General features: G+C 42.1%; 2 protein-coding genes across 5 annotated transcripts; both read left to right on the forward strand.

Annotated features, from left to right (window-relative positions):
- The first annotated feature begins 539 nt into the window (after nucleotides 1-539).
- exoc1 (exocyst complex component 1) lies at nucleotides 540-14,731 on the forward strand. 4 transcript variants are annotated; one of them, XM_049587356.1, is made up of 20 exons: nucleotides 540-626; nucleotides 1,337-1,468; nucleotides 1,549-1,679; nucleotides 2,946-3,105; nucleotides 4,102-4,289; nucleotides 4,439-4,666; nucleotides 5,076-5,208; nucleotides 5,432-5,541; nucleotides 6,415-6,483; nucleotides 7,133-7,282; nucleotides 8,575-8,683; nucleotides 9,360-9,404; nucleotides 9,798-9,961; nucleotides 10,379-10,492; nucleotides 10,714-10,793; nucleotides 10,958-11,186; nucleotides 11,488-11,671; nucleotides 11,765-11,964; nucleotides 12,091-12,285; nucleotides 14,295-14,731. In XM_049587356.1, exons 2-20 carry the CDS (start codon nucleotides 1,345-1,347, stop codon nucleotides 14,445-14,447), a joined length of 2,766 nt encoding a protein of 921 aa, XP_049443313.1. In that variant the 5' UTR covers nucleotides 540-626; nucleotides 1,337-1,344; the 3' UTR covers nucleotides 14,448-14,731. The 4 variants fall into 4 exon arrangements, with proteins under 4 accessions (XP_049443313.1, XP_049443314.1, XP_049443315.1 ...); XM_049587357.1 differs by lacking the exon at nucleotides 9,360-9,404; XM_049587358.1 differs by lacking the exon at nucleotides 6,415-6,483.
- Nucleotides 14,732-14,852: 121 nt separating this feature from the next.
- cep135 (centrosomal protein 135) lies at nucleotides 14,853-26,106 on the forward strand. Its single transcript, XM_049587355.1, has 26 exons — nucleotides 14,853-15,119; nucleotides 15,426-15,540; nucleotides 15,645-15,835; nucleotides 16,640-16,807; nucleotides 16,945-17,086; nucleotides 17,189-17,273; nucleotides 17,361-17,489; nucleotides 17,631-17,846; nucleotides 19,164-19,229; nucleotides 19,389-19,539; nucleotides 19,622-19,845; nucleotides 19,923-20,078; nucleotides 20,164-20,301; nucleotides 20,867-20,944; nucleotides 21,115-21,266; nucleotides 21,446-21,561; nucleotides 21,704-21,858; nucleotides 22,320-22,375; nucleotides 22,483-22,651; nucleotides 22,764-22,874; nucleotides 22,984-23,169; nucleotides 23,280-23,489; nucleotides 23,604-23,806; nucleotides 23,907-24,011; nucleotides 25,635-25,784; nucleotides 25,967-26,106. The coding sequence occupies exons 2-26, from the start codon at nucleotides 15,428-15,430 to the stop codon at nucleotides 25,986-25,988; spliced, it is 3,492 nt and encodes a 1,163-aa protein (XP_049443312.1). The 5' UTR covers nucleotides 14,853-15,119; nucleotides 15,426-15,427; the 3' UTR covers nucleotides 25,989-26,106.
- The last annotated feature ends 161 nt before the right edge of the window (nucleotides 26,107-26,267 follow it).

The raw sequence follows: 26,267 nt of genomic DNA on the forward strand, positions 1-26,267 counted from the left end.
TTTTACCTGTGTGAAGGTGAGCATGTACTAAAATGAATGGGTCACCGCACTCAAAGAAACCTGACAAATTGGACATTGGTTTATTGTTGTTGCCTCAGAGGCCTTAAATGTAACACGGTTTTCTACACTGCCCTATATGCCATTAAAAACATGCTGGTGCCCCTCCGCATGCAGCTGGTGCCCATTTTATGTTTTTTTTGCCCCTGCTCCTCAGACAGCCTGAGTCTGCCACTGCCAGAATACTTCCTGACTTCAGAATGGCTGTGTGGTACTTTGATTAAACATAAATTATTTAGGAATAGGTAAAAAGTGAGCGCAACATCTCCTTTAATAAGGTCGGAAGGTCCTAAAATTAAATTTTGATACAAGGTCTCGGGGTGAGAAGAAGAAGAAGAAGAAGAAGAAGAAGAGAGTCCTTTAACCTATTTTACTCAGTGCAAATAAGTATAATTTGTATAAAGTGCGCAAATGGATCAAGAGATGTAGAAAGTGGATGCAGCAGCACTGCCTCAGTGGGTGCATGTGGATGTTGACACCGTCGCTGTCACATGACCGCTCCGTCTGTGAACCAGGAAGGGAGAGGGCGGTGCTTGCTGTGCAAAGGGCTGGTGGGCTGATAAAACAAGGTAGCAGCTTTTCATTATACATATATCTTTTAAAATACAGACAGAGTGCATTCCGATTAAACATTCACGGTGATTTAGTTGAATATTTCGCTATTTTCGTAGTCCCAACCGCTGCCTGTTCTTTCAGCTAGCTTAGCTTTATTGATGCTAACAGTGGCTAGCTCTGTCAAGCTAGCAGGAACGTTAGCAGCCAGCAAGCTAACAGACACAGAGGACAACAGTGCAGTTATTTTTGGCCCCTGGTTGGTGTGGCCAACAGCGGCAGTTGTATGACTGTACAAACGTATTTTTTAAAACCATTTTGAGGTGTTTCACAGTCACTCTGTTGTTGTGGAGTCAATGTCAACAGCCTCTGGTATCCTGTAAGCTAGCAACCGTTAAGTTAGCACTTTTCTGACACAGGTTAAGGCAACCTCTGAGAATACTTTCCAACATGACATTAACAGAGAACACTTATAGTGATGTGTGCGTGTAATTAAGGAAATGTTAGCTCGATATGTGCGCACTGATGTCCGGGATTTGTCCCATGTCATAAGCACATCCTGTCTTGAAATGGCTCTGGGTAGTTGGCACTTGGGGAGGAAAAGCCATTCAGGCTGAATGGCGTGTAAATCAAACCTCACATTACGTGTGCATGCATGCATGACTACAGTGTGTCCCTTATGTTCATAATAATAAGTACCTGCTACATCCTGTATCCTGTATGACAGCATCCACCATGACAGCCATCAAGCATGCTCTCCAGAGGGACATCTTCACACCCAACGATGAGCGTCTCCTGGGCATTGTTAATGTCTGCAAGGCAGGGAAGAAAAAGAAGAACTGCTTCCTGTGTGCCACAGGTAAATGAGTTCTTCTGTAAATATATCTTTTAATGACAAAGGCTGAATGTTTTTGAAATGATGTGCTTGTTATTTTCCAGTTACGACAGAGAGGCCCGTCCAGGTTAAAGTGGTTAAGGTGAAAAAATCTGACAAGGGGGACTTTTACAAACGACAGCAGACATGGGAGCTCCGAGATCTGACAGAAGTAGATGCCAAAGATGCAAGCAAGGTCAGACAAATAGTGTATCCCGCTGGTTCCCAAGCTGGGGGTCCCGACTCTCATAAGGGGTCGCTAAAGCTTCATGGGGGGCTCACTTCTTGGTTTGAAGGGGTGTAAGAAAACTTTTTAAAAGAAATCAAATACTCAGTCAGCGTATGTTTCAGTTTTTCATTTAATTTTGTGAAGAAAACAAAATGTTATTTTTTAAGTTTAAATTATAATTCAAGAAGTTAACCTAGTAAAAATCTCACAGGATAAACGCACAATGAATACCTGAGGTCAAAACAGCTAAAGAGCTAAGAGAACCAGGGCCAAGCATCAGGGAGAAGAAAACAACTGAGTATATAAAAAAAAAAGAAGCACACAGAAAGCGTTATAGCAGTTGGAGGCAGCTTTTTGTAATTGTTTTTAATAAAAATGAAGCTTTTTGCCTTGCTACGTGTCTCGCGTTTCTGCGCTCAAGGAGCCTGCCATTTTTACTGCAGCGCTCTGACCTCCTCGAGTTGAAAAAGCTTCAACTCAGATTGGATAAGTGTCCCGCGTCTTTTACGCTTTTTCCCGTTTTCTAACCGGATGATTTTAGAGGTGGTCACAACAACAAGTTTACAGTTGGTAAACAATGGAGGAGAAACTGGTGGAAGTGGTTGCTGGATACCCAGAGTTATTTGACTTTACCCTCTGCCTGTACTTTTTAGTAACTAGTTACTAATAACTGTGAAAATAAGTAGGTAGTTTTAGCTAGCCAAAATAGACGGTAGATTGATTACACGGTAAGGTCAGGGTAAGGAGGTGATGGGGTGGCTGTCTGGCAACAACTAAAAGTGCAGCAAGCATTTTTTACTAGTGGCATTCAATTTAAAAAACGAAAAGGCAGCGTGGTACGCTTCACATTTTGCAACATGCAGAATGCTGTCTGTGTGATCGGTGCCTAAGTATGTATGTTTTGAAAAATTAAATAAAAATAACCTAATACAGACAGAAAATTGCACAAAAAGTTCCTAGAAATATCAGAAAAAAGTCAACACTGATGTAATATTCAGTGAGAAAATCTGCTTAAAATTCATTCACTGTTATTTCACATAAACTTTTGCAGTTATTGTGTTCACTTTTTGGGTTAATTGTACTGTTTATCAGTTTTTCTGTATCAGTTTAGTCAGAAGATAAAAGGTTGGGAACCACTGGTGTATCCTATACTTTTTAAACCCATAACCTTCTTCACTTGTTATAGATAAATGTCCAGTGCTCATACGCTCTCTTTCTCCTGTTACTGTTAAGGAAAACCCTGAATTTGACCTTCACTTTGAGAAGGTGTACCGGTGGGTAGCCAGCAGCACAGCTGAGAAAAACTCCTTCATCTCCTGCATTTGGAAGCTAAACCAGCGATACCTGAGGAAGAAGTTGGAGTTTGTGAATGTCAGTTCTCAGCTGCTGGAAGGTGTGGAATCGCTCTATCCTTTCTGTAGCCACGCCCTGTGAGCGCATGCCTCTTTTCATGATTTGATTATATTTGTTTAAAGGCTTGTCTCTTCCTCTTAAACCAATAGTGTTGACCCTAGAGTGCATTGGTCATGTTTGGTCTAATTTAGCCCAGAAGTGAGAATCTCTGCTGGATTTTGGTTTAGTTTATTTATTAATTGCATGTTTTTTAAAAAAAGTGTTTGACCTCTTCTTTGTATCTTGGTTTGTGGTATGGCTTTCTGTGTTAAATTCTTCTTTATTCTCACTCTTCTCTCTTAAACTTTCTCTGGCCAGAACTTCCTAAAGCGGAAGGTTGGTAGGACTTAACTTCCCCTTCCTCACTCCTTTCCATTGTTACCTCATGATCTCAAACCTCCATTCTCATTAGAGACGCTCACCTCCCTAAAGCTCCTTTTGTGTGAATTATCTGACACTAAATACGGCTGGGCATGATTCATTTTTTTAGTACTCATTACACACATTTAGGCCATGTTTTTGACTCGCTTAGCTTTTTTTACTTGTCCATTTCATCTTAATTCCTAGGATTATTCACTGACGTGTTCATTAATGTTCTCTGTATCTAATTTGACTGAAACTTGTAGACCATGTTATATCTAATTGTACAAGAGCAAGGTTTAAGTGCAGTTGTTTGTTAAGTTGTTGGACTGTAATTTGATTTACAGAGGTCTATCAGTTGTTTTTATCAGCCACAACAAACCTGATAGTAGCCATTTCAGATTACAGGTGTACCTCTTCCATTACTGGTAGCAAATGAGTAGCTGGTGGTAAAAGACAACAGTTTATAAGACTCTTCTGAAAATGCCATTCCCCATCACCAAATGTATTTTTGTTTGTATTTCTCACAAGACGTGTGTAAATCTCGGTGTTGGAAGATACCACAATGTGTCTTGAACTTTGTGTTTGTGCTCATGTCTTCAACGTACATTTCCATGTATGTTTTTTGTGGCATTAGAGTCTGTGCCAAGTGGGGAGAGTCAGAGTGTTGCCGGGGGTGATGAGGATGCCCTGGACGACTACCAGGAGCTGAGCACACGTGAAGAGCAGGACATCGAGAGCATGATGGAGATGTGCGAGTACGCCATCTCCAACGCTGAGGCCTTTGCGGAGCAGCTCTCCAGGGAGCTGCAGGTTCTAGATGGGGTGAGTGAAGCGACTGCTAAACTAAAAAAGAATGAAAAGTATACAAAGTTTTGTACTTGTCTATGATCGTATTTTGCAGGTGAGCTTGGACAAAAATATTTACGTTAAGAAACATATCATAATACCTTTTCATTGTTGAATGTTCTAAGGCCAACATCCAGTCCATCATGGCATCAGAGAAGCAGGTCAATATCCTGATGCAGCTGCTGGACGAGGCGCTGGGTGAGGTGGACACCATCGAGGGAAAGCTGAGCAGCTATGAGGAGATGCTCCAGAGCGTCAAGGAGCAGATGGACCAGATCTCACAGAGCAACCGCCTTATCCAGATCAGCAACACCAACAATGTCAAACTGCTGGATGAGATCCAGTTCTTAGTGGTGAGGAACATGTTTGAAGTTATGATTGCTGAATTAAAGGTTCTGTATGTGATATTCAGAGCATTTATATAGCAGCAAACCACTATTAACTATGTAAAGATATAGGGGAGTGATGGCGACCTGAGCAAAGAATTAAGTCACACTTCCTGTGTGTGTTGTAATCCGAGCATCTCTGTGGTTTGTTGTGGTACACATGCTAATTTAAAGACATGTAGCAGAGGTCTTTTTGCACAAAAAGTATCTGCCATTTTGTTATATTTTTACCTGAGTTAAATGACTTAAATTTCAAATAATCCTAATGCAAATGTGCAAAATATTCAAACAATCCTATTTTCTAGATGTGAAGCCTTTAAATAAGAATTGAATAGCTACATTGTTTGATGACAGCACTGTTTCTTCCCTCATGTAGAACTACATGGACCTGTCAAAGGGACACATCAGAGCCTTGCAGGAAGGAGACCTGACCTCCCCTAAAGGAATTGAGGCCTGCATCAATGCATCTGAAGCTCTTCTGCAGTGCATGAACGTGGCCCTCCGACCAGGTTAGTTTACACATGTACTTGCTTATCAGTTGTTTCTCACTGCCGGTGAGCAACTCTCAGAAGTTGCAAATTTGGAAAACTTAAAACTCAATGAACACGTTTTAGAAAAATACAACTGACGTCTTTGCTGATTGCGTACAAATGCGGATACACTTTTCCTTGCCTGTAAATGCCTATCTGAAATTAGTAATCAAATGAAAGTGATGTCCTTTTCCTTCCATAGGCCACGACAAGCTGATGGCTGTGATACAGCAACAGCTCCTGTTTGCTGAGCTGAGAGACACCTTCGCTCGCCGCCTCACCAATCACCTCAACAATGTGTTTGTTCACCAGGTAACAGACAAACTACACTTACAGGGGATTCAACATGTTTGAAAGCTTTAAGTGTAGAAGTACTCTGCTTTGTAAGATGCAGTTTCAGGTGGTGTGTTACATAGGAATTTCCTTTAAAGATTTATTTTCTGATTTACTGTCCCTGGTTTTTGAAGCATTAAATATGTACTAAAGCATTTATAAACAGTAGATTTACTCAAAATGATAATGGTACTTTAGTGTATCCAATTTTTCTGCTCCACTAATATTTTACTTTTTCCTTCACTACATTTATGTGACAGCTGTAGTTACTGGTTAAGACTATAAAGTAGTTAAAACTAGCGTCTCCATGGCCAGCTACATCAGTGGAATGGTACTTCAACAGGCTGTTTTAAACCTTCATGGTTTGTTTTTGGATTAATAGCCCAGTCCAGCCCAAAGATTCATGAAGAGATGAGTTAAAACATGCAACTACTTGCAGCGCACCGTTCTGCAACGTTCTAAAAACCTGCTGGATCACACCAGTGCAACTACATGAGATGGTTAAGATGCTGAAGACTCAGAGGCTACAAAATTATTAGCTCTGCATCGTTAGACAAAACATTTTACTCAGTTTTCCGGCCAACAGAGGAGAGGGAGCAGGATTTTATAAACCAGATTTAAGTCACATCTTGCTCTTGTGAGTCTGCTGCACCAGGTAGTCTGTCCTGTTCTTTTCCAGGCTCTGTCTCTCTCTTTATATCTCTGTCTCCGCCATCATGGACTTCCTGTTTCGCTGTGACTCTCTTCCTGGGCTTCTTTGTGTCGTTTCCTTCTAGTTGTGTCCCTCCTATTCTTGACTCTTCCTGTTGTTCACTTTGAATCATCCCACTCTGCTCTCTGTCTCTGTGTCAGTTCAACCACTTCAGTCACTTCAAAATGACCATCCCTCAGTTCTATAGGTCCTCCTGTCTGTCGCTTCCAGTGAGTACCCTCACGGTAACGCCCCACTTGCCCCCTCTTTGCTGATGTTTGACCTCTCATACCTCACTCCAACTTACATGTCATTACCTCAGAGACCTCAGGCCTAACATAGCCTATACCTTACTGCATGGAATATGTTTCTAACTACTTAACATCTCTCATTCGATCTCAAAGCTGAAGAGGCACCGCTCATCTCTCTCCTCCTCCATCACTTGTCTGCACTCAGCTGAGGGCTCTGTGTGTTTGGGTGCTAACTTGGCTTTGTGCAAAAGGTCTCATATCATTAAAATCCTGTGCCTGTCTGCTCTGCGTGCATGTCTTGTAGCACAAGCAGTAGATGCTGAACATCATAGCAATGAGGGGACGTGAAGAGAACATCAGTATGGCAGTAAGAGTTGCGCTTTTCAATTAGTTGAGCTGAAGAAGTGGTGGAATTATGAGTTGAACAATGTGTCGTTTATCTTGAAAACATCTGGGTTTGTGGTAATTTGAGGTAAGGTGTCCTATCCACAGATGTTTGTGATAGGAAGATAAATATCCTCGTGTGTTGAGTGTGTCTGTGTGTATACAGAGAGATGGAATGGGACTTAATATTAGGTTCCTGTGTAGAATGTAATCCTAATTGTCTCCCCTCTCTCTTGTCATCCAGGGCCATGACCAGAGCTCCACCCTGTCGCAGCACACAGCTGAGCTGAGTCTGCCCAAACACAGCCCCCTCCACAGGGACCTGCTGCGTTATGCCAAGCTCATGGAGTGGCTGAAGAACACCCACAGGGAGAAGTACGAGGGCCTGTCAAGGGTCAGTGCTGTTATCTGACAAAATGTTTAAAGGAATAGTGGAAATACTGAGATGAGAAAATAGATGTCACTCTGATATCTGTGGGTCAAAGGGAACGCTATTTTGTTTTTGTCTAAGTGACTAATGGGAGCAACAATTTTTTTAATTGGTCCAATATTAAGCGAGAGCACTGTAGCCGGCAACTGTAAAACGGGCTGCAGTGTAATCCTTCGAGGCAGTAGGGGACAGCCAATGCGCATCCACTAAAAGTGCTTGTTTTTGCCACTGACAGGCTCAGTTTGATTTATAGGTGTCTGACAACATTACAGAAAGGACCCAGCAGAGATATTGAACTTTGTTCTGTACCTTTTGTTTGAGCTGGCTTGTTTGGTATTGTCTCCCTGCAAAAACTCAATTCTCCTTGAGTGAGACTTGTTTAGTAGGGCTGCACCCAACTCATAATTATGACAGATCGAATCAGATTTACCTGTTCAATATGAATATTGACCATTCATGCCTTTTCCCACATGGAGTTTGAACACAGTTTAGTGGGGCATGCAGTGTGACAGTGACAGTGACACCTAATATAGTAAACAAGCTAACTGCGCTAAAGATGGGTCACGACATATTTTGCCAACACTAGATATCAAACAAAAGCCAAAGACTCCAGGCAACTGCCTACGTGTCCGAACTAAAACCACAGCAGTACACTGTGCATACTGACTGACAAAAAAAAGGCTGCTCAATTTGAAGGAATCTCAGTTGACTGAAGGGTCTCTGATTGACGATTCGAATCTCTGACCTTCAGGGGGAGCCCTATTGGTTAGAACCTATTAAGAAACAGACTAAACTAAATCAAGCAAACAGTAAAGAAGAGCATATTTATTATATTATATTATATTATATTATATTATATTATATTATAATAACAATCTGAGCTTGTCAGAGTCAAAAACAAGCAGATTGAAAGATAGCAAAGTTTCCCTTTAAATTTGTAACCCCTAAGATTTGAGTCTTGGATGATTTTGCAACACACACATAGTTAACATGATAACAGCAAAACTAACAATGAAAACTACTCTAAAGACAATAAACTTGCATAAACAGCTTCCCCTAAACTAACTGTCCAGTGTGCATATTTAGTGTACAGACTAGGAGTCTAGATCTTCTCATTTAACTCAGCAAGAAAGCAAATTATGTGTGGTTTCAAAATGTTGAATTATCACTTTAAAATTAAGTATTCAGGATGTGGTGTTTTGCATCTAAATATCTCAACAAGTGCATTCTCCTTTTTTTTTGTCTTTTTTTTCCAGACCTACGTTGACTACATGAGCAGATTATATGAACGAGAAATCAAAGACTTCTTTGAGGTGGCCAAGATAAAGATGGCGGGTACAACCAAGGAGGCCAAGGGCAAGTTTGGTAAGAGCTGCGATTCACAGGCCTGTTGGAGTGTAGACATGCAGCACGTTTGTCCTCTGGAGTTAGTGATATTTGTGTGTTAGGATTTTCAAGTAGCATCTTTTTTTGTCTTTTTCTCCCTTTTTTGTAACGTGTGGTTTACTCAAAGCTAATGAGAATTTAACATCTCTTGAATATGTATTTTGTATTGTACTATCACACAAACTTTAATGTAATATTCGTGTATGAATAAGGAAACACTGTCTCATTCTTTTACAGCCTTTTCTGTATCACATCTGTTACCAAAAACATATTTTCTCAACTACTGTGTGCTCCCAAAGTGCTGAAGTCCTGCCTCTTGTTTTGATGACGTCTCTTTTTCCCTTTGTACAAGGATCTTACATACATGTCACACTATGTGTTTAAAATCCGATGAGGACTCTTGGTTGAGCTTTGGTTTTGGCAGAATTATAGAACTCTGCTTTCTGCATTCTCTGTCAGCTTTTCCTGCTGAAAACAAAAAAATTGTTTTCCAAAGGTTTGTCCGAGCTACAAGCCTCCCTAAAGCCACCGCAGTGCACGTCAGCATATATGTAACTTTGTACATCTAACATCTAGCCTCACCCCTCCCCATGCTGCATGTTTTTAAGCCTAACCTGTCTCTGTCTTTGATGCCTGCCTTTCTAACTGGCTGCAGCCACGCTTCCGCGGAAAGAGAGTGCACTCAAACAGGAAACAGAAAGTAAGTATGACATTTGGATAGAGCTATTCCACCGTCAATTACTCTCTCTGCTTCTTACCACTGTGCCTCACATTAGCTGCACTAAAAGGACCCCTTTGCTCAAAGCCCTCCGCTACCCCGATACATACCACTTTAAACCCTGCCAACCATTACGTCTCCATGTACCTGGTTGGTTTGTGCAAAGTCTTCACAATGCAGCTGAATGTTTCATCACATATTCTGATTCTGTGAGAGAGGCCTAAAAAGCTAACCATTGAAGCCCATGTTATTTTTGATGATTTGACTGTGTGAATTTTTGAATATTGTCATAATTGACTTCCATACGCCTGCAGTTTGATTTGGACTCACCCTCACTACACATGTGACATTGAATCACTGTATTCGCTGTATTAGGCCTTCATGGCAGCTCCGGGAAGCTGACAGGCTCTACCTCAAGCCTGAACAAGCTGACCGTGCAGGGCTCCAACAGCCGGCGTTCCCAGTCTTCCTCGCTGCTAGACATGGGCAACATGTCCGCCTCCGACCTGGACGTGGCTGACAGGACCAAGTTTGACAAGGTGATGCTTCCAGATAAACAAAGATTTAATCAAACTATGACTGCACAATTCATAGAATATTAATTTCGATCATGATATTGGCATCCCACAATTAAATGAACATGATCGACTGCAATATTGATGTTTAAAATGGGTGTTCCGTTCATAGAAAATCTAGAGAAGGAGAGTAATATACAACAAAGAGCAGAAGGAGAAAACAAAAATCTAATGTCTGGAGCAGAAGCTAAAAAACTAGCCCCTCTGTACGAATCATCATCCAATGCTTGAATGTATTTTGTCCCTAAAATCAATGAATAATCATGATGATTAATATTTTGGACATAATTGTACAGCCCTAAATCAAAACAGTAAATGTGAAATGGAAATAAAACTGTGAACAGTATCAAGAGATTAAATGGGGGGTGTTTGTTTTTGCAGATATTTGAGCAGGTCCTCAGTGAGCTGGAGCCTCTGTGTCTCGCAGAACAAGACTTCATCAGCAAGTTCTTCAAGCTGCAGCAGCACCCGACAGTCACACCGCCTCTCGCTCAGGTAAGTCTGTGATCAGATAATGGACGTGTGATGATACAAAATGCCACCGACTGATGTGTCGTCTTTAGTAACATGAAATTGTGTAATCCCTCATTTCACAACATTTTTCTTGCCTGAAAGCATGATATAAAACAACAATAACAGGTGCAGCATCATTCATATATACACGTCAGCAGATGTTTGTTTGGATTTGTCATGTCTAATGTCTTTTTTCTTGTCAGCCCGAAACAGAGGAAGCAGATGGAGGCCCGCTGTCAAGAATGCCTCCCCAGGCTGAACACAGACACTCTTTGTCATCAGAGTGAGTAGTTTCCTGTCGTTGGTTCACTTCTCCTGCAAATATAACCCTGCCAGAAACATTAATCATATTTGCTTTGAATCACTCTCTTTTCTTTGTTAAACTTGTCACTGCTTTTTTTTTTTTTTAATTTAACTCTGTTATTCGCTTCTTTTTTGTGACACAAGGAAAGACCTGGTGCGGCTGATGATGAATAAAATCTTCCAGAGCATCGAGTTGGAGCTCAACAGTCTCATCGCCCTGGGTGACAAGATTGACAGCTTTAACTCTCTCTACATGCTGGTGAAGATGAGTCACCATGTGTGGACAGCTGAAAACGTCGACCCGGCCTCTTACCTCAGTACTACTTTGGGAAATGTGTTGGTCACTGTCAAGAGGAATTTTGACAAATGCATTGTGAGTGGAGTCCAAATGATAAAGGAAAAATCTAGTCATTTGAAAAAGGAAATTTAATACTTGCTTTTCACTGTTTGTGGAGTTAAAGGAGTAATTCACCCCCTAACGAAGCTTTTGTATATCAGTTACTCACCCCATGTTATGATTCATGAAGAAAACTTTGTCTTGCAAGTCTTGATGAATTGAAATCATTGGGGTCCACGTTTAATAACAGTAAAACTATGTCATTTGGAAGGGGGAAGTATTCCTTTAAGGTCATACACACATTATGAACTCAATATGATTTATCTTTTTCTCACAGTCTGGTCAGATCAGACAGATGGAGGAAGTGAAGATTTCTAAGAAGAGCAAAGTTGGTATCCTGCAGTTTGTCACTGGGTTTGAGGAGTTTGCTGAGCTGGCGGAAACCATCTTCCGTAATGCGGAGCGTAGAGGGGACCTGGACAAAGCTTACGTCAAACTTATCAGGGCTGTCTTTATGAATGGTGAGAGCACTGGTCAACCTAACTGGCTATGGATGATGTGGCATTTTATGTAATACCTGGAAATTGATCCCTGAATGTCGTTTGTCTTTTCAGTGGAGAAGGTTGCCAGTGAGAGCCAGAAGACACCTCGGGATGTTGTGATGATGGAGAATTTCCACCACATCTTTTCCACACTTTCACGTCTGAAGATCTCGTGTCTGGACGCAGAGAGGCGAGAGGCCAAGCACAAATACACAGACCATCTGCAGTCCTACGTCATCAACTCTCTGGGCCAGCCTCTTGAAAAACTCAACGTGAGTTGTAATATCTTTCAGAGTTATCACAAAGTTTCATCGTGTTCCTGGACATGCACGATGTGAGAATTTACTGAGTGGTTGTTTTCAGTGCATCATGGGTAAACTGTTACCTGTCTCCTGCAGCATTTCTTTGAGGGAGTCGAGGCCCGTGTGGCTCAGGGTGTACGTGAGGAGGAGGTGAGCTACCAGCTGGCCTTTAACAAACAAGAGCTGCGAAAAGTTATCAAAGAGTATCCTGGCAAAGAGGTGAAAAAGGGACTTGATAACCTTTACAAGAAGGTGGACAAACATCTGTGTGAAGAGGAGAGTCTGCTACAGGTGAGAATTTTAAAGTTTTAAGATCCAGTGTGTAGGAGTTAGGGGGATATATTGGCAGAAATGGAATGTCAGTGTGTCCTTCAGTATGTAATCACCTAAAAAATAAGAATTGTGTTTTTGTTACCTTACAATGAGCTGTTTATATCTACACAGGGAGCAGGTCCTTGTCAGTGGAGATTGCCATGTTGCACCACCATGTTTCTACAGTAGTCCAGAATGGACAAACCAAACACATGCTCAGGATAGGGCCATATGTATTTTGTGTATTCTCGTCGGCCACCATAGTTGGCAGCTTCTCAGTGAGGAGAGTGTCAGAAAAATATTTTTTTAACATAAGACTGCTTTATTCAGAATATTTACCTGTTTAAATCACTTGGGTTGTTTGTTTTGGAGAGGTGAAGACCTCTGCAGGCAATTTGGCTCCTGATAAAAACCTCCTTATCGTCTGTATCACAAATAAGGTGAGCACATGTTAGCAGGTGGTGGGATAGTGGCCCATCTGCGATGTGCCACATGGCGTAGGACAAACACGGATTTGTATCGTAAAACTGCTCTTAACAGGGTTCTGCAGATCCGTAAAAAAGTCTTTAAAGATTGTAAATCATTCATCTAAAAATAAGGCCTTAATTTGTTTTTTAAAATGTCTTAAGTCAGTCTTTCAAAGTCTTAAAAATTCAAAGATGTAGGAGGTAGGATTTTAGGATTTTTTTCTGACATTGCATTGTAAAATCTCCAAAATTGATTAGTAATATAATTTTTTTGCTCAGAGCAGATGATCCAATGTCTGTTAGCTAGCTGTCACTGTGCCCTTGATGACTTTTGGAAGTGCAAGAAGGTTTTAAAGCTTTGCACGATGGGAATTAAGGGAGTGGAATACGACATGCAGAATGAGAAAACACAACAAAACTTGCCAATAAATGCCAAATATTTCCCGGTTCTATTCTCTGTTCGTCTCCACCGGGAGACAAAAATGTTGTGTTTTATGTTACAACAAACATTTGGGCAAAATTGTCCCTAACCCTAAGTAGTTGGTCTTCAGTTTTGGTTATTGTAACATTGGCATTAAAAAGACTTAAATCTAAACCTGTTCACTCAGTGTTTTTACCGGTTTTAATCACCCGGGTTCTCTTTTATAAATAATGCATAGGGTCCATACTATGAATGTACGTATGGACAAAAGCCAAAAATGGCGTGCGCCAAAAATGTTTGACAGTTTCTTCAGTCAGGCTTCCATCTCACTGCCTGCATCGCCAATTTCCTGTCTCCAAAATGTTTGGAAGCATGGGTCAAAGATCACAGATTTAGCGTGGAAAGTGGCATACGCAGTGTTTATAAATGAGGCCGCTGGTCCATTTGTTTCAGAAGAAGGTTCAGCTAGTTCCACACTACAATTCTCACCTCACCTCACAAATTTTGTGTGGGAAGTGACTGCTTCTTTCAGGCCTCATTTTGTGCGTACACAGTGGTTATAAATGAGACCCCTGGTCCATTTGTTTTTTAGGAGGAAGAGACCTCTGTCAATGATTCGACTCCTGGTAAAAAACCCCTGAACAATGAACACTGGATTTTTTATTTATTTATAAGGACAACACACATTTATCAACTGCTGTCCTTTGGCAAGATGTTTTGAACTCAATAAAAAAATTACAGGACAAAGACAGCATAAGACATCAAGTGACTACAGCAAGTAGAAATTGTCAAGATAGAACAGAAGCCATGCAAAGCAACAAGCAACAGCAGAGCACCAGTATAATAAAATAACACAACAACAAACAGCATGTTAGCACAGACATGCTGAGCAGCAATAAAAAGTAAAAATAGATAAAACACAATAGTCGATGAATTTTAACCTTGAGAAGTTTCAGCTGGTTCCAGTCTAAAGTCCTCACCTCCTTGATGCCACTAAATCTCACACACTGGACCTTTAACATGTGAAACTGCTCAGCTGCTCAGTCTTGTGTATCCTTATCTCATCCTGAGCTGGTGCACTTGCTGATTGTCTCCACCAGGTGGTGTGGCACTCCATGCAAGACGAGTTCATCCGTCAGTACAAGCACTTTGAGGACCTGATCGGCCGATGCTATCCTGGGTCTGGGATCACCATGGAGTTCACCATCCAGGACATGTTGGAGTACTTCTCCAGCATCGCTCAGTCTCATTAGTCTCGCTGCTATGCACTTTCACAACTGCCTCACACTGGCTGATGATACACTAGCTACTCACTAACTACCCTGTACTGTTATTTGGACAATGAACATTTCCTCTGTGTGTGTCGATGTGTATTAATGAAAGGGATTTGTACATTGAGCAGTGATGCAAATATCTCTGCACTGTGTGCGCGCTTGTTTCTTTGAGATTCATCAACTCTGCTCCAAGTATGGTTGTTATATTTTTATTTCTTTATGTCATATGTAAATAATAAATCTGAAGCTGCCGACCCACGCAATGCTGTGTCGAATGGTTGTATTTATTTTATTGTTAGCACATGATGTTAGGTTTAAGGTAAATCTCTGTGCTGACTCCGCCCTCCGCTGTATGCACGGACAGCGCCGGTTGACAAAACACGCTCCCCCAGACGCTCCACAGTGTGTCTCACTTCCATGGTGACGAATCCAAACCGGAGATCATCGGCGCTCTTTTCAAACTTCTTTACCGCGGAAACATGTTAATTCAAGAGTTGTTCATTAACAAACGTTAACGAAGAACAAAATGTAACACTACAAAGAACGTAGTGCAAGTTATTGGCCAGAGAGACACACTTATGTCGGTTACGTAGAGAAGTAATTTGACGTTAGTAAGCTAGCTGTCAGGAGAGCAGTGTCCGTCCAAGCTCGGTAAGTTGAGACAAACCACCTGAGATTTAACGCTAGCTAGCTTATTGGTAACCAAACAGTAACTTTAATGGCTGATGCTAATTGTTATCGCTAAAGCTAGCTCAGTAGCTAACCACACGTGATGCTAATGTTGACTTATTAGCGCGTAAGCTAGCTACGAGACGTTAGCCAACATTAAAACTGGCTAACATGGTTAGCAAGCACAACAGTTAGCATGTCGACGTTGTTTATTTCACGTTATTATAAATACCGTCTGTGTGTAGCTGTCTTACTAACTTATCCAATGTGTTTGCGTCATGGTTTTAGCCATGAACAACAGCGCAGAAAGGAAATATGTCAATTTGAGGAAGCGTCTGGATCAGCTGGGCTACCGACACCCACTGGGTATAGAGTCACTGCCACTAGTGGAGAAACTATTCAGGTGAAGCTTTTATCCTCACAGCACCTGCTCCTCTTCATCCCTTAATGTCAGCCAGTCTATAACAGTCCATGAGCTGTACAGATGTGTCTTCCTCTGTGTTACAGTGACCTGGTGCACACTACAGAAAGCCTGCGCAATGCCAAACTGTCAGCAGGTAAAACTGAGAAGGAGAGTCGCAACTTTGATGCTCTCCTGGAGCCCTACAGGGCGGAGAATGCCCGGGTGGTGAGGGAGAACAATGAGCTGCACCTCGAGCTCCTCAAGCTGAAGGAGGAGAAGGACCGTGTCAGCAGGGGTAAGCTGTGATCACCTGTTGCTCCCCTTCTCAGTAGGCAAGGCAAGGCAGCTTTAATTGTATAGCACATTGCATACACAAGGGCACTTCAAAGTGCTTTACAGAGCAATGAAATATAAAACATAATAAAGGATACAGAAAATAGTTAAGAGAAAAAAGATATAAAAGGTAAAAGTAATTACTAAATGATTTACAATTCAAAACAATAAATAAATCATTAAAAATAGCACAAGTGCAGACAAGAGGTGCAAAGTCGTCTAACATCATCTGAGAGGTTATTCCAGGTTTGTGCTGCATGATAACACAACGCTTCACTATGCTTTATTCTGACTCTTGGAATGGTCAGTAATGCGGCCCCAGATGTCCTCAGGGTCCTAGAAGGTTCATATGTCACAAGCATGTCAGATATATACAGTATTTGGGCACTGAGCCACAGAAGGATTTATACGCGAGCAGCAAAAGTTTTGAAACCAATTCTCTTAGTGACAGATGACCAGTGTAAGGATTTTAGAGCTGGAGTAATGTGGTCATATTTCCTAGTTTTTGTCAGGACCCTAGCAGCAGCATTCTGAATAATCTGAAGCCCTACGAACAGACCACTGCAGTAATCTAATCTACTGGGAATAAAGGCGTGGGTGATCCTTTCAAGGTCTCACTTTGACATAATTCCTCTGACTTTTGCAATGGTTTTTAAATGGTAGTAGGCAATCTGAAACATGTTCCCACATCCTTAATGAGTACACACACACACACACACACACACACACACACACACAACTGGCTTGATAACTTGTCTTGTTTCAGAGCTGAAGACCCAAATCAGGAAGTTGGACCATGAGACATCTGACCTGAAGTTTTTAAATAATCAATATGTGCACAAAGTTCGCTGCTTGGAGAAGGATAGCAAGGCGAAAGCTGAGCGCATCCAACAGCTGCAGGAGAAGAACATGCAAGCTGTGGTGCAGACACCAGGTAATGCCAGGGGTCTCGATGACAACACATTGATGTGACTTTCGTAAATGCTGGTATCTTTTAAAGAGCAACCAAAAATCACATGTTAACCATAACTGAAGAATTGGATCCTCCTTTCCCCTCTCACACACTCACAGGTGGAAAGAAGCGTAGCATCCCTTTCAGACGACAGAGGATGCAGATCGATGAGCTCATACCTTCCTCCTCTACAACAGCCTATCCTGTGTCGCAGCCTGATGATCCGTATATCGCTGACCTGCTGCAGCTGGCAGATGGAAGGTTTGTTTTCTTAGCAACAACTTGATGGGTGTGTTACTTATTGATCCGTATTATTGCTACTGCTTCAACTACTGTTTAACTCGCTGTAATTATTATTTGTAGAATTCATGAGCTTCAGGAAGACATCATAAAGGTCAAACTAGACCTGGAAAATGCTCAAGAATGTATACAACACATAAATACACAGGTAAGACTAGAAGCATTTAATGCTGTGATATGTCAAATGCTGTTAAAGAAGTGTTGAGATGCTACTTTATTTTGTAAATACTTCTAGGTGGAGGAGAGGGACAGAGAGATTGAGCGTTTGAATCGTGCTCTTCAAGGAGGACGACCTCATGACGTAATTTCCCTTGAGGCTCAGCACGTCAGCAATGAGAAACTGATCGCCCATCTCAACCTTCAGGCAAGTGTTGCTAACACATAGGATATCTTCCCTGACGTAAAAATGCATATTGAATATTTATTGGAAATGAAGTGGTCTGCTGGGTTGCTTGTACCCACTCTCCTGTGTGTTGACCCTGAGTGGCTGCTTTGCGTTGTACAGATTGAATATCTGCAGGAGAACAACAGGGTGCTGGAGCAGAAGGTAGAGGCACTGCAGCAGAAGAAGGAGGACGCCTCCACTGAAGTGGCCAATCTGTCATTAAAGAACCTGGAACTGTGTGAAGAGCTGACGCACATAGATGACCTCGCAAAGCGGATGGAGATGGACAAGGAGCACGTGTTGGAAACTGCTGACATGGAACTGCAAGAAACTAAAGTAAGACGATGAGAAAGCAGGAAGAAAGACAAAATTAAAATGTCAACATTTTGCCTACGCTCAGATGGCAGATTCGTTTCTCTAATCAGATCTTGAAGACAGACTGTCAGCACTGTTTTTGCAAGTAATCAGATCGGATTTGTGTGTCCAGACATCACCAGCCTATTGGCATGGGTTGCTGCGGTAACAACGCAGGTGTCAGTAACTACGTAGCAACGCAGGTGATGTAGCTTTCCAAAGCAGAAGCATGAGAAATGGAGGTCCATCATTTTGCTCTCCAGACAATCTATTTTTGTATCTGTCAACTGACTGTTGTTTCTTATGTTGTCCTCTTTAGCGCCCTGCTAATAGCAGCTTTGCACCTCCATCACTCTGAATTTGACGTTGTCATCATGTGTTGTGTTCAAAAACACTTTGGAATCCGATTTGAGCGTCTAGACTGAGACACATCTGTAGAAATCTGATAGGAATCACATTTTAAACCACCACCAAATGTGATTTTTACAAACATTTTTTGGCTAATCTGCAGTCCAGGTTTCCTAAAACCAATCCTATCTGGATATGCTGAAACAATGGATTTGGGCTGGTGTCTGAACAAGGACTTTCACTCTGTTTGTAAAATCCATTTACAAACTGTCAGTACGTTTACATGCACACGGTTGTCGAGCTAAGCTCATAGCTCGGCTAATCAGTCAAGTTGGACTTCTCTCCTTGTCTGAGTATACATGCAAAAGCGAAAGTCACATTTCTGACCAAGCACATCTGACTCTGCCTCGATAGGCGGCGCTGTGTCCTTTTTAATTTAGTACATATTGAACTAGTTCCGGATATTGTACAGAAACTTTTTAAAATAAATCCGCGTTTCGCGTTTTCCTACCATCCATAAACTTCAAAATGTTTAGCTCCTTTGGCTTTTGGAGCATGAATGTAGTTTCCTTGTCTGTCCAGAAGTGTGACTTCTGCTTCTCGGTCGCCATGATGTTTGTTAGTTTGTTTTTCCGGGAGTTACTGCACTGCTGCTACATCATCTTCTTCTTCTTCTGGGTGTTAGACCGCAAAAGAAACAACGAGTCTTACTCCAGTCAGACTAAGTGGATACATGCAGCAATAGTTTGATTTTCCATCAAATTATCTAGGTGTGTTAGTGGAGCTACGGATAGTCCAATTTCAGTCGGACTAAGCTGTTTACGTGCATTTAAAAATCCAGTTTCAGTTGGACTAGGCCAATAATTCGATTTTCTCCAGCTGCATGTGTGTAAGATAACAAAGTGTGAACTGGTACAGTAAAAACAAACCTCAAATCTTTTCTTTCAACAGAAAGAAATTCAAAGGCAACATAAAATCATCGAAGACTTGGAAGATATTATCACAAAACTAAGAAGGGTATGTACAGTACAGTAGTGTCCTTCATTGGAATACTACTGAATTTTAGTATATAACTGAGATTCTTCAGTGACCATAAACTGTTGTATTTTGCCAAAAATCCGCCTTGTGCTGTTACACAAGCTAAAAACAAAGTCTGTCGTAAATGATTGAATTCAGGAGCAGTCAGAAGGTGACTTTGAAAAAGACCGACTCAGAGACCAGCTGGTGGAGTTCAAAGAGCAGAATGAGAAAATGGAGGGACTGGTGAATTTCCTGGAGGAGGAGAAAATCAGGCTGCAGGACAAAATCGAGAAAATGATGGCAGCTGGTAAGCAACTCTTAAAACAGATTCTTACAGCAGCTTTACATTGTTGATGTTAGTGTCTTACTGACATGCTGCTGTGTCCTAGACAAAGACCTGGTGCTGGAGTTGGAGGCCATGAGAACTAAATATGGTGTTTGTGGAAGGGAACGCTCCCCGTCGCGGCTGGATGCGTTTGTCAAGAGTCTGGAGGAGGAGAGGGATTTCTATCGCCAAGAGGCCGAGCGTTACAAAAGAACCAGAGGGGCAGGCAGTCAGGATGTAAGCCCCAGTCGTAGCCCAAGCAGGGGCAGAAGTCCTTGGTCCAAAAGGGTAAGACACCATAAAATAAAACATGGTGATCCTCGTAAAGCTGAAGCAAAAAGCACATAATGGCCTCACATTTTCAGGGAGGTGTTTCAGAGACAGAACTTCTTCGTTTAGTACAAGAAAGAGACGAGCTGAAGGCTGCTCTGCTGGACTTTGAGAAGCACATGGAAGACATCCAGAGCAACGTGAGGGGCCTCAGCTCTGAGAGAGACCATTTCAAAATGCTGTTTAAACAAGTGAGTGAGAGAAACGTTACTTCACACAGCACGTGGAAACTTCTTATTTTACTCTGTTAAGCACCAAATGTTTTTGTTCACTCAGACTCAAGAGGACTTGAAGCTGGCCCGTAGCACAGATGTGTCAGCTGACCTCTTGAAATTGAGGGAGGAGATTAAACAGGCAGAAATCAGAATCCAGCAGATGACCGCTGAAAGAGACACGCTGATGGAGAGATTAAAGGTTAGTCCCAGAGTGATGTCTGCCATGGTGTACATCATTATGGTCCACAGATGAAATGCTATTCCTCCCCACGTGCAAATCTTAAATATATCCATCATCTTGAATATTTCATTTGCTAGAATGTAGAGCTACAACATTTAGCCTATAAAAATATTTCAATTGACAGAAAGTCCATCAGCAACAATTCTAACAATTGATCCAACATTTCAGTCATTTTGAGCAAACATTTAACACCAATATTTGCTGCTTTTCTTAGTTTTCTGTTACAGGAAACTGAATATGTTTGGATTTTAGACAGTTGTTTGGACAAAACAAGACATTTGAATACGTCATCTTGGCAATTTGTCAGTATTTTGTACATTTATTCTGACATTTATATGAGTAACCAATTAATTGAAAGCATAATCTGCAGATTATTTGAAAATACAAAAAATAATTTGTTGCAGCTCGACTTAAATCTGTTCGTCGTTCAGCTCAGCACAAAAACCACACTGGCACATTGTAAATTCCTTTTATAACTTGGAATGTGCTGAGCCGAACACACAAATATTTAAACTTCTTGCAGGTTGCCCAGACTTCAGCTCTCACAGACCGACAGGGAGAAGAGAGGAGGATTCTTGACCTGGAGAATGCCGTTAAGAGTGTAAGCCTGGTGGATGTTTAATAAATCTGCTCAAACATTGTCCCCACGCCAAGTGCTCATGATGTCTAAAAATGCTGAAAAGTCCCAGGACACAGTTATTATGTGAAGGTCACTACTGTTACTTTGGTCCTGATTTGGGTTTGTGTCGCTGTGTCTGTTTTGGGGTGTAGTTGGAGCGGGAGAGACTGGACCTGCGGTCACAGGTTATTCTGCTGAAGGAGAACAGGGAGGCTGCTGAGGAGGAGCTGAAGGTTCGGTCCGCTGTTCTGGCCCAGAACGCAGAGGAGGTTTCTCAGCAGAGGGCCGAGGCTAACGCTCTGAGGTCTGTGTCGAAAAAATGTAGAAATTGAATCATATGACTATGATACAGTGATATGTAATGTATATCTGCAGTTATCAACTTAACACTGCCGAGGTTCTGACCCCATTATTCTACTTCCAGGAGGTGTGTTAAATGCATATTGTGAGCTGAAAATGATCAGTGGTTGTTTCTGTCTGTAGGCTGCTACAGGAGCAGATGGAGCAGTCACTGTCTGATACCCAGCACAGGCTGTCTGTGAAAGTGAATGAGCTGCATGCTGCCCATGAGCAGATTGAGAAACTGGAGGAGACAATAGGTAAATATTTGTGGATTTTATGAGGTGCAGGATGGACTGCCACAGTTGGTGCTGTATTGTTGTAATGCTCTCTCCCTCTCTGGCTGCTCGGCCGTTTGCTTGATTTTTTATTTATTTATTTGTGTTTTGTTTTGTGCGACAGGGGAGCTGAGTCAGCGAGGCTCCAAGCACAAGGAGGAAGTGGCTGCTCTTCAGAAGTCCATCTCTGCTTTGGACAGAGAGAAAGATGCTCTGCAGGATGAGGTGGATCAGAAGACTGAAAAACTGGTTGTTCTCCAGGACGAGCTGTCAAAAAAGGTAGCTACGAAACAACAAGTATAGACTCACTTTATTTTTCCAAGTCTGCTTAAAACAATACTCACATGCCCATATGTACCATGAAAGAGTTACTGGTCCCTGTAATCATTCCACCTGTTCATACTGGCATTGAAAATGTCTCATCCAGTTTACAGTAGGTGAGGAAAAAACCCACAGTCCTCTTTCTGTGCAGTTTTAACCACAGTGAATATGTTTGGTGGAATTGGGGCTTTAACTGGCTCTAACCTGGGAAGAAACCCACTTGATTTGACTAATTCAGACTGCTGAAGCCTCAAATTAACATCCAATAAACTTAAATACATGTTTGTATGGAATCAGGATTTTGTCCCCCATCAATTCCACTGGAATCACTTTAGCAAGGGATCTCTTCACAGCCAGGGATCATGAGTTGTGCTGGATGAGTACTACTAATGAAGCTTAATTATGTGGTATAAACACAGGAACACACCCTTGAAGATGTGCGACTCACAGTCACAAACATGGACAATTCACTAGCGTGAGTATTGTGCTCTCAAAGTTCTGTGTTGGTTTTTAAAGCAACCAAATGAGACAGAGTCATACCTCCCCTCAATAAGCTGATTTCTTAATATGTGATCCTGGCAGTCAGCTGCAGGGGGCGTTAAACAGCCGTGAGAGGGAGATCACCAGCCTGAGGAGGCAGCTGGATGCCTGTCAGGAGGAGCTGGCAGGACTCAGGAGAGACAAGGAAATCACAATCAGAGAGAACAGGAGGCTGCAAGATGACCTGGCTACAATGACCAGAGAGAACCAAGTATGTTATGAACAGTACTGTTTTTAGTCTCTTGTTGTTTCCTCTGTGTCACAGATGAAGAAAAGATGGAAATTAAGACAAAATAACAGCAGCTCCTGTTGTGTTTGTGCAGGCTGTACATGTGGAGATGGAGGAGGCGTTGCACGAGAAGGATGAGCTGAAGTTGAGGGTCCACTCGTACATTTCTGAAGTGTCCAGAATAGAGAAGCTGATGGCCACAAAGGCAAGACAAAACTGTCCACTTCTATGGTTGTTTAAGGCTCTGTATAGTAGATATTGCCATCCTATATACCCTGTCCTGTCAGCCAGTTGACTGCTGTGTTGACCCACAGGAGCAGGAGAACAGGGACTTGCTGGAGCGTTTCAGGATGGCTCACTCTGAGGTGGAGGAGCGGGAGCAGAAGTTGCAGCAGGCTGAAGGCCTCAATAACTCCATCCGCCTGGAGCTGCTCTCTTCAGACACTGAACGCAGGCACCTCCGTGACACTGTCGGCCACCAGGAGAGAGAAATCCAACAAGTAAGACACGGGATGGAAGCTGCTGATGCACCCACATTGTGGGCAAGTGTATGTGGAAGTCGTATGTTACAATATGATGAATGTACCTTTCCCCTCCACTGTTTCCCAAGCACGCACAGGCCCTGCAGGCTTATGAGGCCCAAGTATCGTCACTGGTTCGAGGGATGTCCCGATTAGAGGAGGAGCTACGCAAAACACAGGAGGAGAAGGCCGCACTCCTCTCGGATCTGGCATCCGTCAGGGAGCTGTGTGTCAAACTGGACTCTGGCAAGGAGCTCGCTGCACGTCAGCTCACCTCCAGGAGCATGGATCTAGAGAGAGTGGGGCCTGCTAATTTTGCTCTGAGCTGGTTGCATCCAACTGGAGGTTATACATGTAAGTGATCAACAACAGTTATTTAGGCTTTCTGTAAATACAATGTGCATGTTTTGTAGGTTACCGGAGAACTGGAGGATGTTCAGTCAGAGGCAGAGCTACTGAAGAAACAACTTGCCAGTGAGAGGCTGACTGTCCGTAACCTTGAGACCCTTCTCTCCACCAATCGGCACAAGGAGTTCCAAACCCACCTGACAGCCAGCGAGAGGGAGTCGGAGCTGAAGGTCCTACGTGATAGGCTGACCCTGGCTGACAGCAAAACGTAAATAAAGTATTCTGACTTAAACTGTAAGACTTGGATACATGCCTTTTCGTTCAAACAGCTGATTCTGATATGTTTGCATGTGTGTTAATACACTCAGTGCGGAGCATGCCAGGGAGGTGTCCCAGCTCCGCGGCAAAGTGTCTCAGCTGCAGACGGAGATGGACGTTCTGAAAAGACAGTTGACGACTGAACGCTTTGAACGGTGAGCTGAACAAGTGTCGGTCTTCACACTGACGTTGACAACTCTTACCTCAGCACAGAAATCAAGTCTGACACAAATTAGATCTGTCAGCACATCTACAAAAGGTATTTTGTGTTAAGCTGTGTGATTAAAATTCAACAATATGTAATTATATTATTATTGTAACTGATGCAACACTAGTGTTCACAAACTAAATTATTTTCGTATTGAGTTGGAGTAGGCTGAAAAAAACTTTCATCACTTTTGATCTTTAAAGTAGATCATCAGGATGGAGAAACATGACTGGAAATGTCCTCGTGCAGCTTGAAACAAACGATTTCTTCATACAAGCTTTGGTGAAAATAAAAATGCTTTCCTTCTTTTAGAATATCTGGAAACTCAGGCCTGCAACTAAAAGATTATTTTTATTATCAGTTAACCTGCCAATTATTTTCTCACCTTATCGGAGCCCGAGGTGATGATGTTGTTGTGTCTGACCAACAGACCAAAACCCAAAAATATTCAACTACAAGTATCGGATCCTTAAAAAGTCTTAAAGGACACTGAATTCACTAATCTAAATATAAGATCTTAATTGGTGTAGCGACTACTAGCAATGAAAAAGCAGCTAAGAGGATGAGTAGGCTCTTAACTGTGACTCGTTCAAAAACAACTGGATAACTAAAGCAAAATGAGATGAAAGAAAATATTATGGTATGCGGTTACGGTCAACAGAAAATAACGGTGCCAAACACTCACCCTCTTCGTCTAAAAAGCTGCGACCCCAGTGAATGATGAGTAAAGTAATGTAAAACCACACCTGTGCCAGTTACTACTGGAAGTAAAAGTGACCAAAAGAATGTGAAAAATCAATATATACCTGTGCATATATTACCAATATAAATTAGCAATGTATAGACTCATACAGAAGTAATCAATCAATCATCACTTATGACCCACTCTCAGTGTGAGGTGGAGACTCTGCCCTCTGCTTGTACCGTCCTATTTTCTTCATCTTCTCTGTGTTCGGGATGCCTGTACAATGCTCAGGTAAAGTTGGGCTGCTATTAAAGTTTGTGACCAGGTGCCACACTGTAAGCAGCAGCAGCATCCAAGAGACATAGCGCCAAAAAACCCCACATGTATAGGGGCGACCTCTAGCTCACCTAGTGGAGCGTGTGCCCGATATAGACTGAAGCCTTTGCAGTGGCACGGTTTCAGTTTCAACCTGTGGCGATTTTGCTGCATGTCATCCCCCCCTCTCTCTTCCACCTTTCCTGTCTCTCTTGAGCTGTACGATCAATAAAGGGAAGATGCCCTAAAAATTTTTTTAAAAAATGCTGGGGTTGGCTTTTACCGTCACTTTTGCTGGCAAGCGTAAAGATGTAGAGCCCTGATATAGATATAACACATACATATGAGACAACCTCCCCCTGCAAATATTCAGGTGAGAGGCTAGAATCAATGACTTCTGACATTTTTGCTTAAAAAATGACTCAAACGACTTTATTATCAAAAGTGTTGAAGCAATTTAAAAGTACGTACTTACAACTTTGATACATGTTGTAGTTACAGAGATGTAACGGCACACTGGAGGCACAAACAATACATTTTGTGATTGTCTAATTGTCTCTCTGTCCTCAGTGAGAGGGCAGTCCAGGAGATGCGCAGACAGGGTGTGTCCTTCTCGTCCTTGCAGAGTTCGTCGTCCCTCTCCGCCAGTCCTCATCACACGTCCCCAGAGCGCTCCATCCTCCGCACTCTTAACCGCTCCACTGACAAGTCAGCAGACAAGTAAGGCTTTGGACGTGAATGTGATACAGCTGTTTTAGTGCTCAATGTTTTTGGTTTAGATTTTCAATTTGGGAATTTAGCTATTTAGTTTTTAATATTAAACAGGAAGCGCAGTTTTTGGGTAAAAATAAAAAATGATGAGCTGTAACTATTTTTAAAATCCTTTCTCTTTCTCTTTTCAGAAGCGTGAGCTTCAAGGATTAACGACTAGAGAGGCAGACAAAATGAAGGATCTGATGAGTGAGTCAGAAACCACTAGAAGCTTGTGCTTGGACATGAGTTGTTAAGGTCACAAGTCTTGGCATTAATTAGCCTCAAGCAACTTTATGTATGAGCTCAGCTTGAGGCACCCAGGATGAAATCATGCCACGACTTAAACTAATGACTGTGCTAACATTTACTGTGATTTGTTTCCATTCAAATATCCATCTTCTCATTGACTCCTCTTGCATATCTGGATGCAAAGTGTCCTCTCCGTCAGTA

Source organism: Epinephelus fuscoguttatus, linkage group LG10 (assembly GCF_011397635.1).
Source record: "Epinephelus fuscoguttatus linkage group LG10, E.fuscoguttatus.final_Chr_v1".
NCBI lineage: Eukaryota > Metazoa > Chordata > Actinopteri > Perciformes > Serranidae > Epinephelus > Epinephelus fuscoguttatus.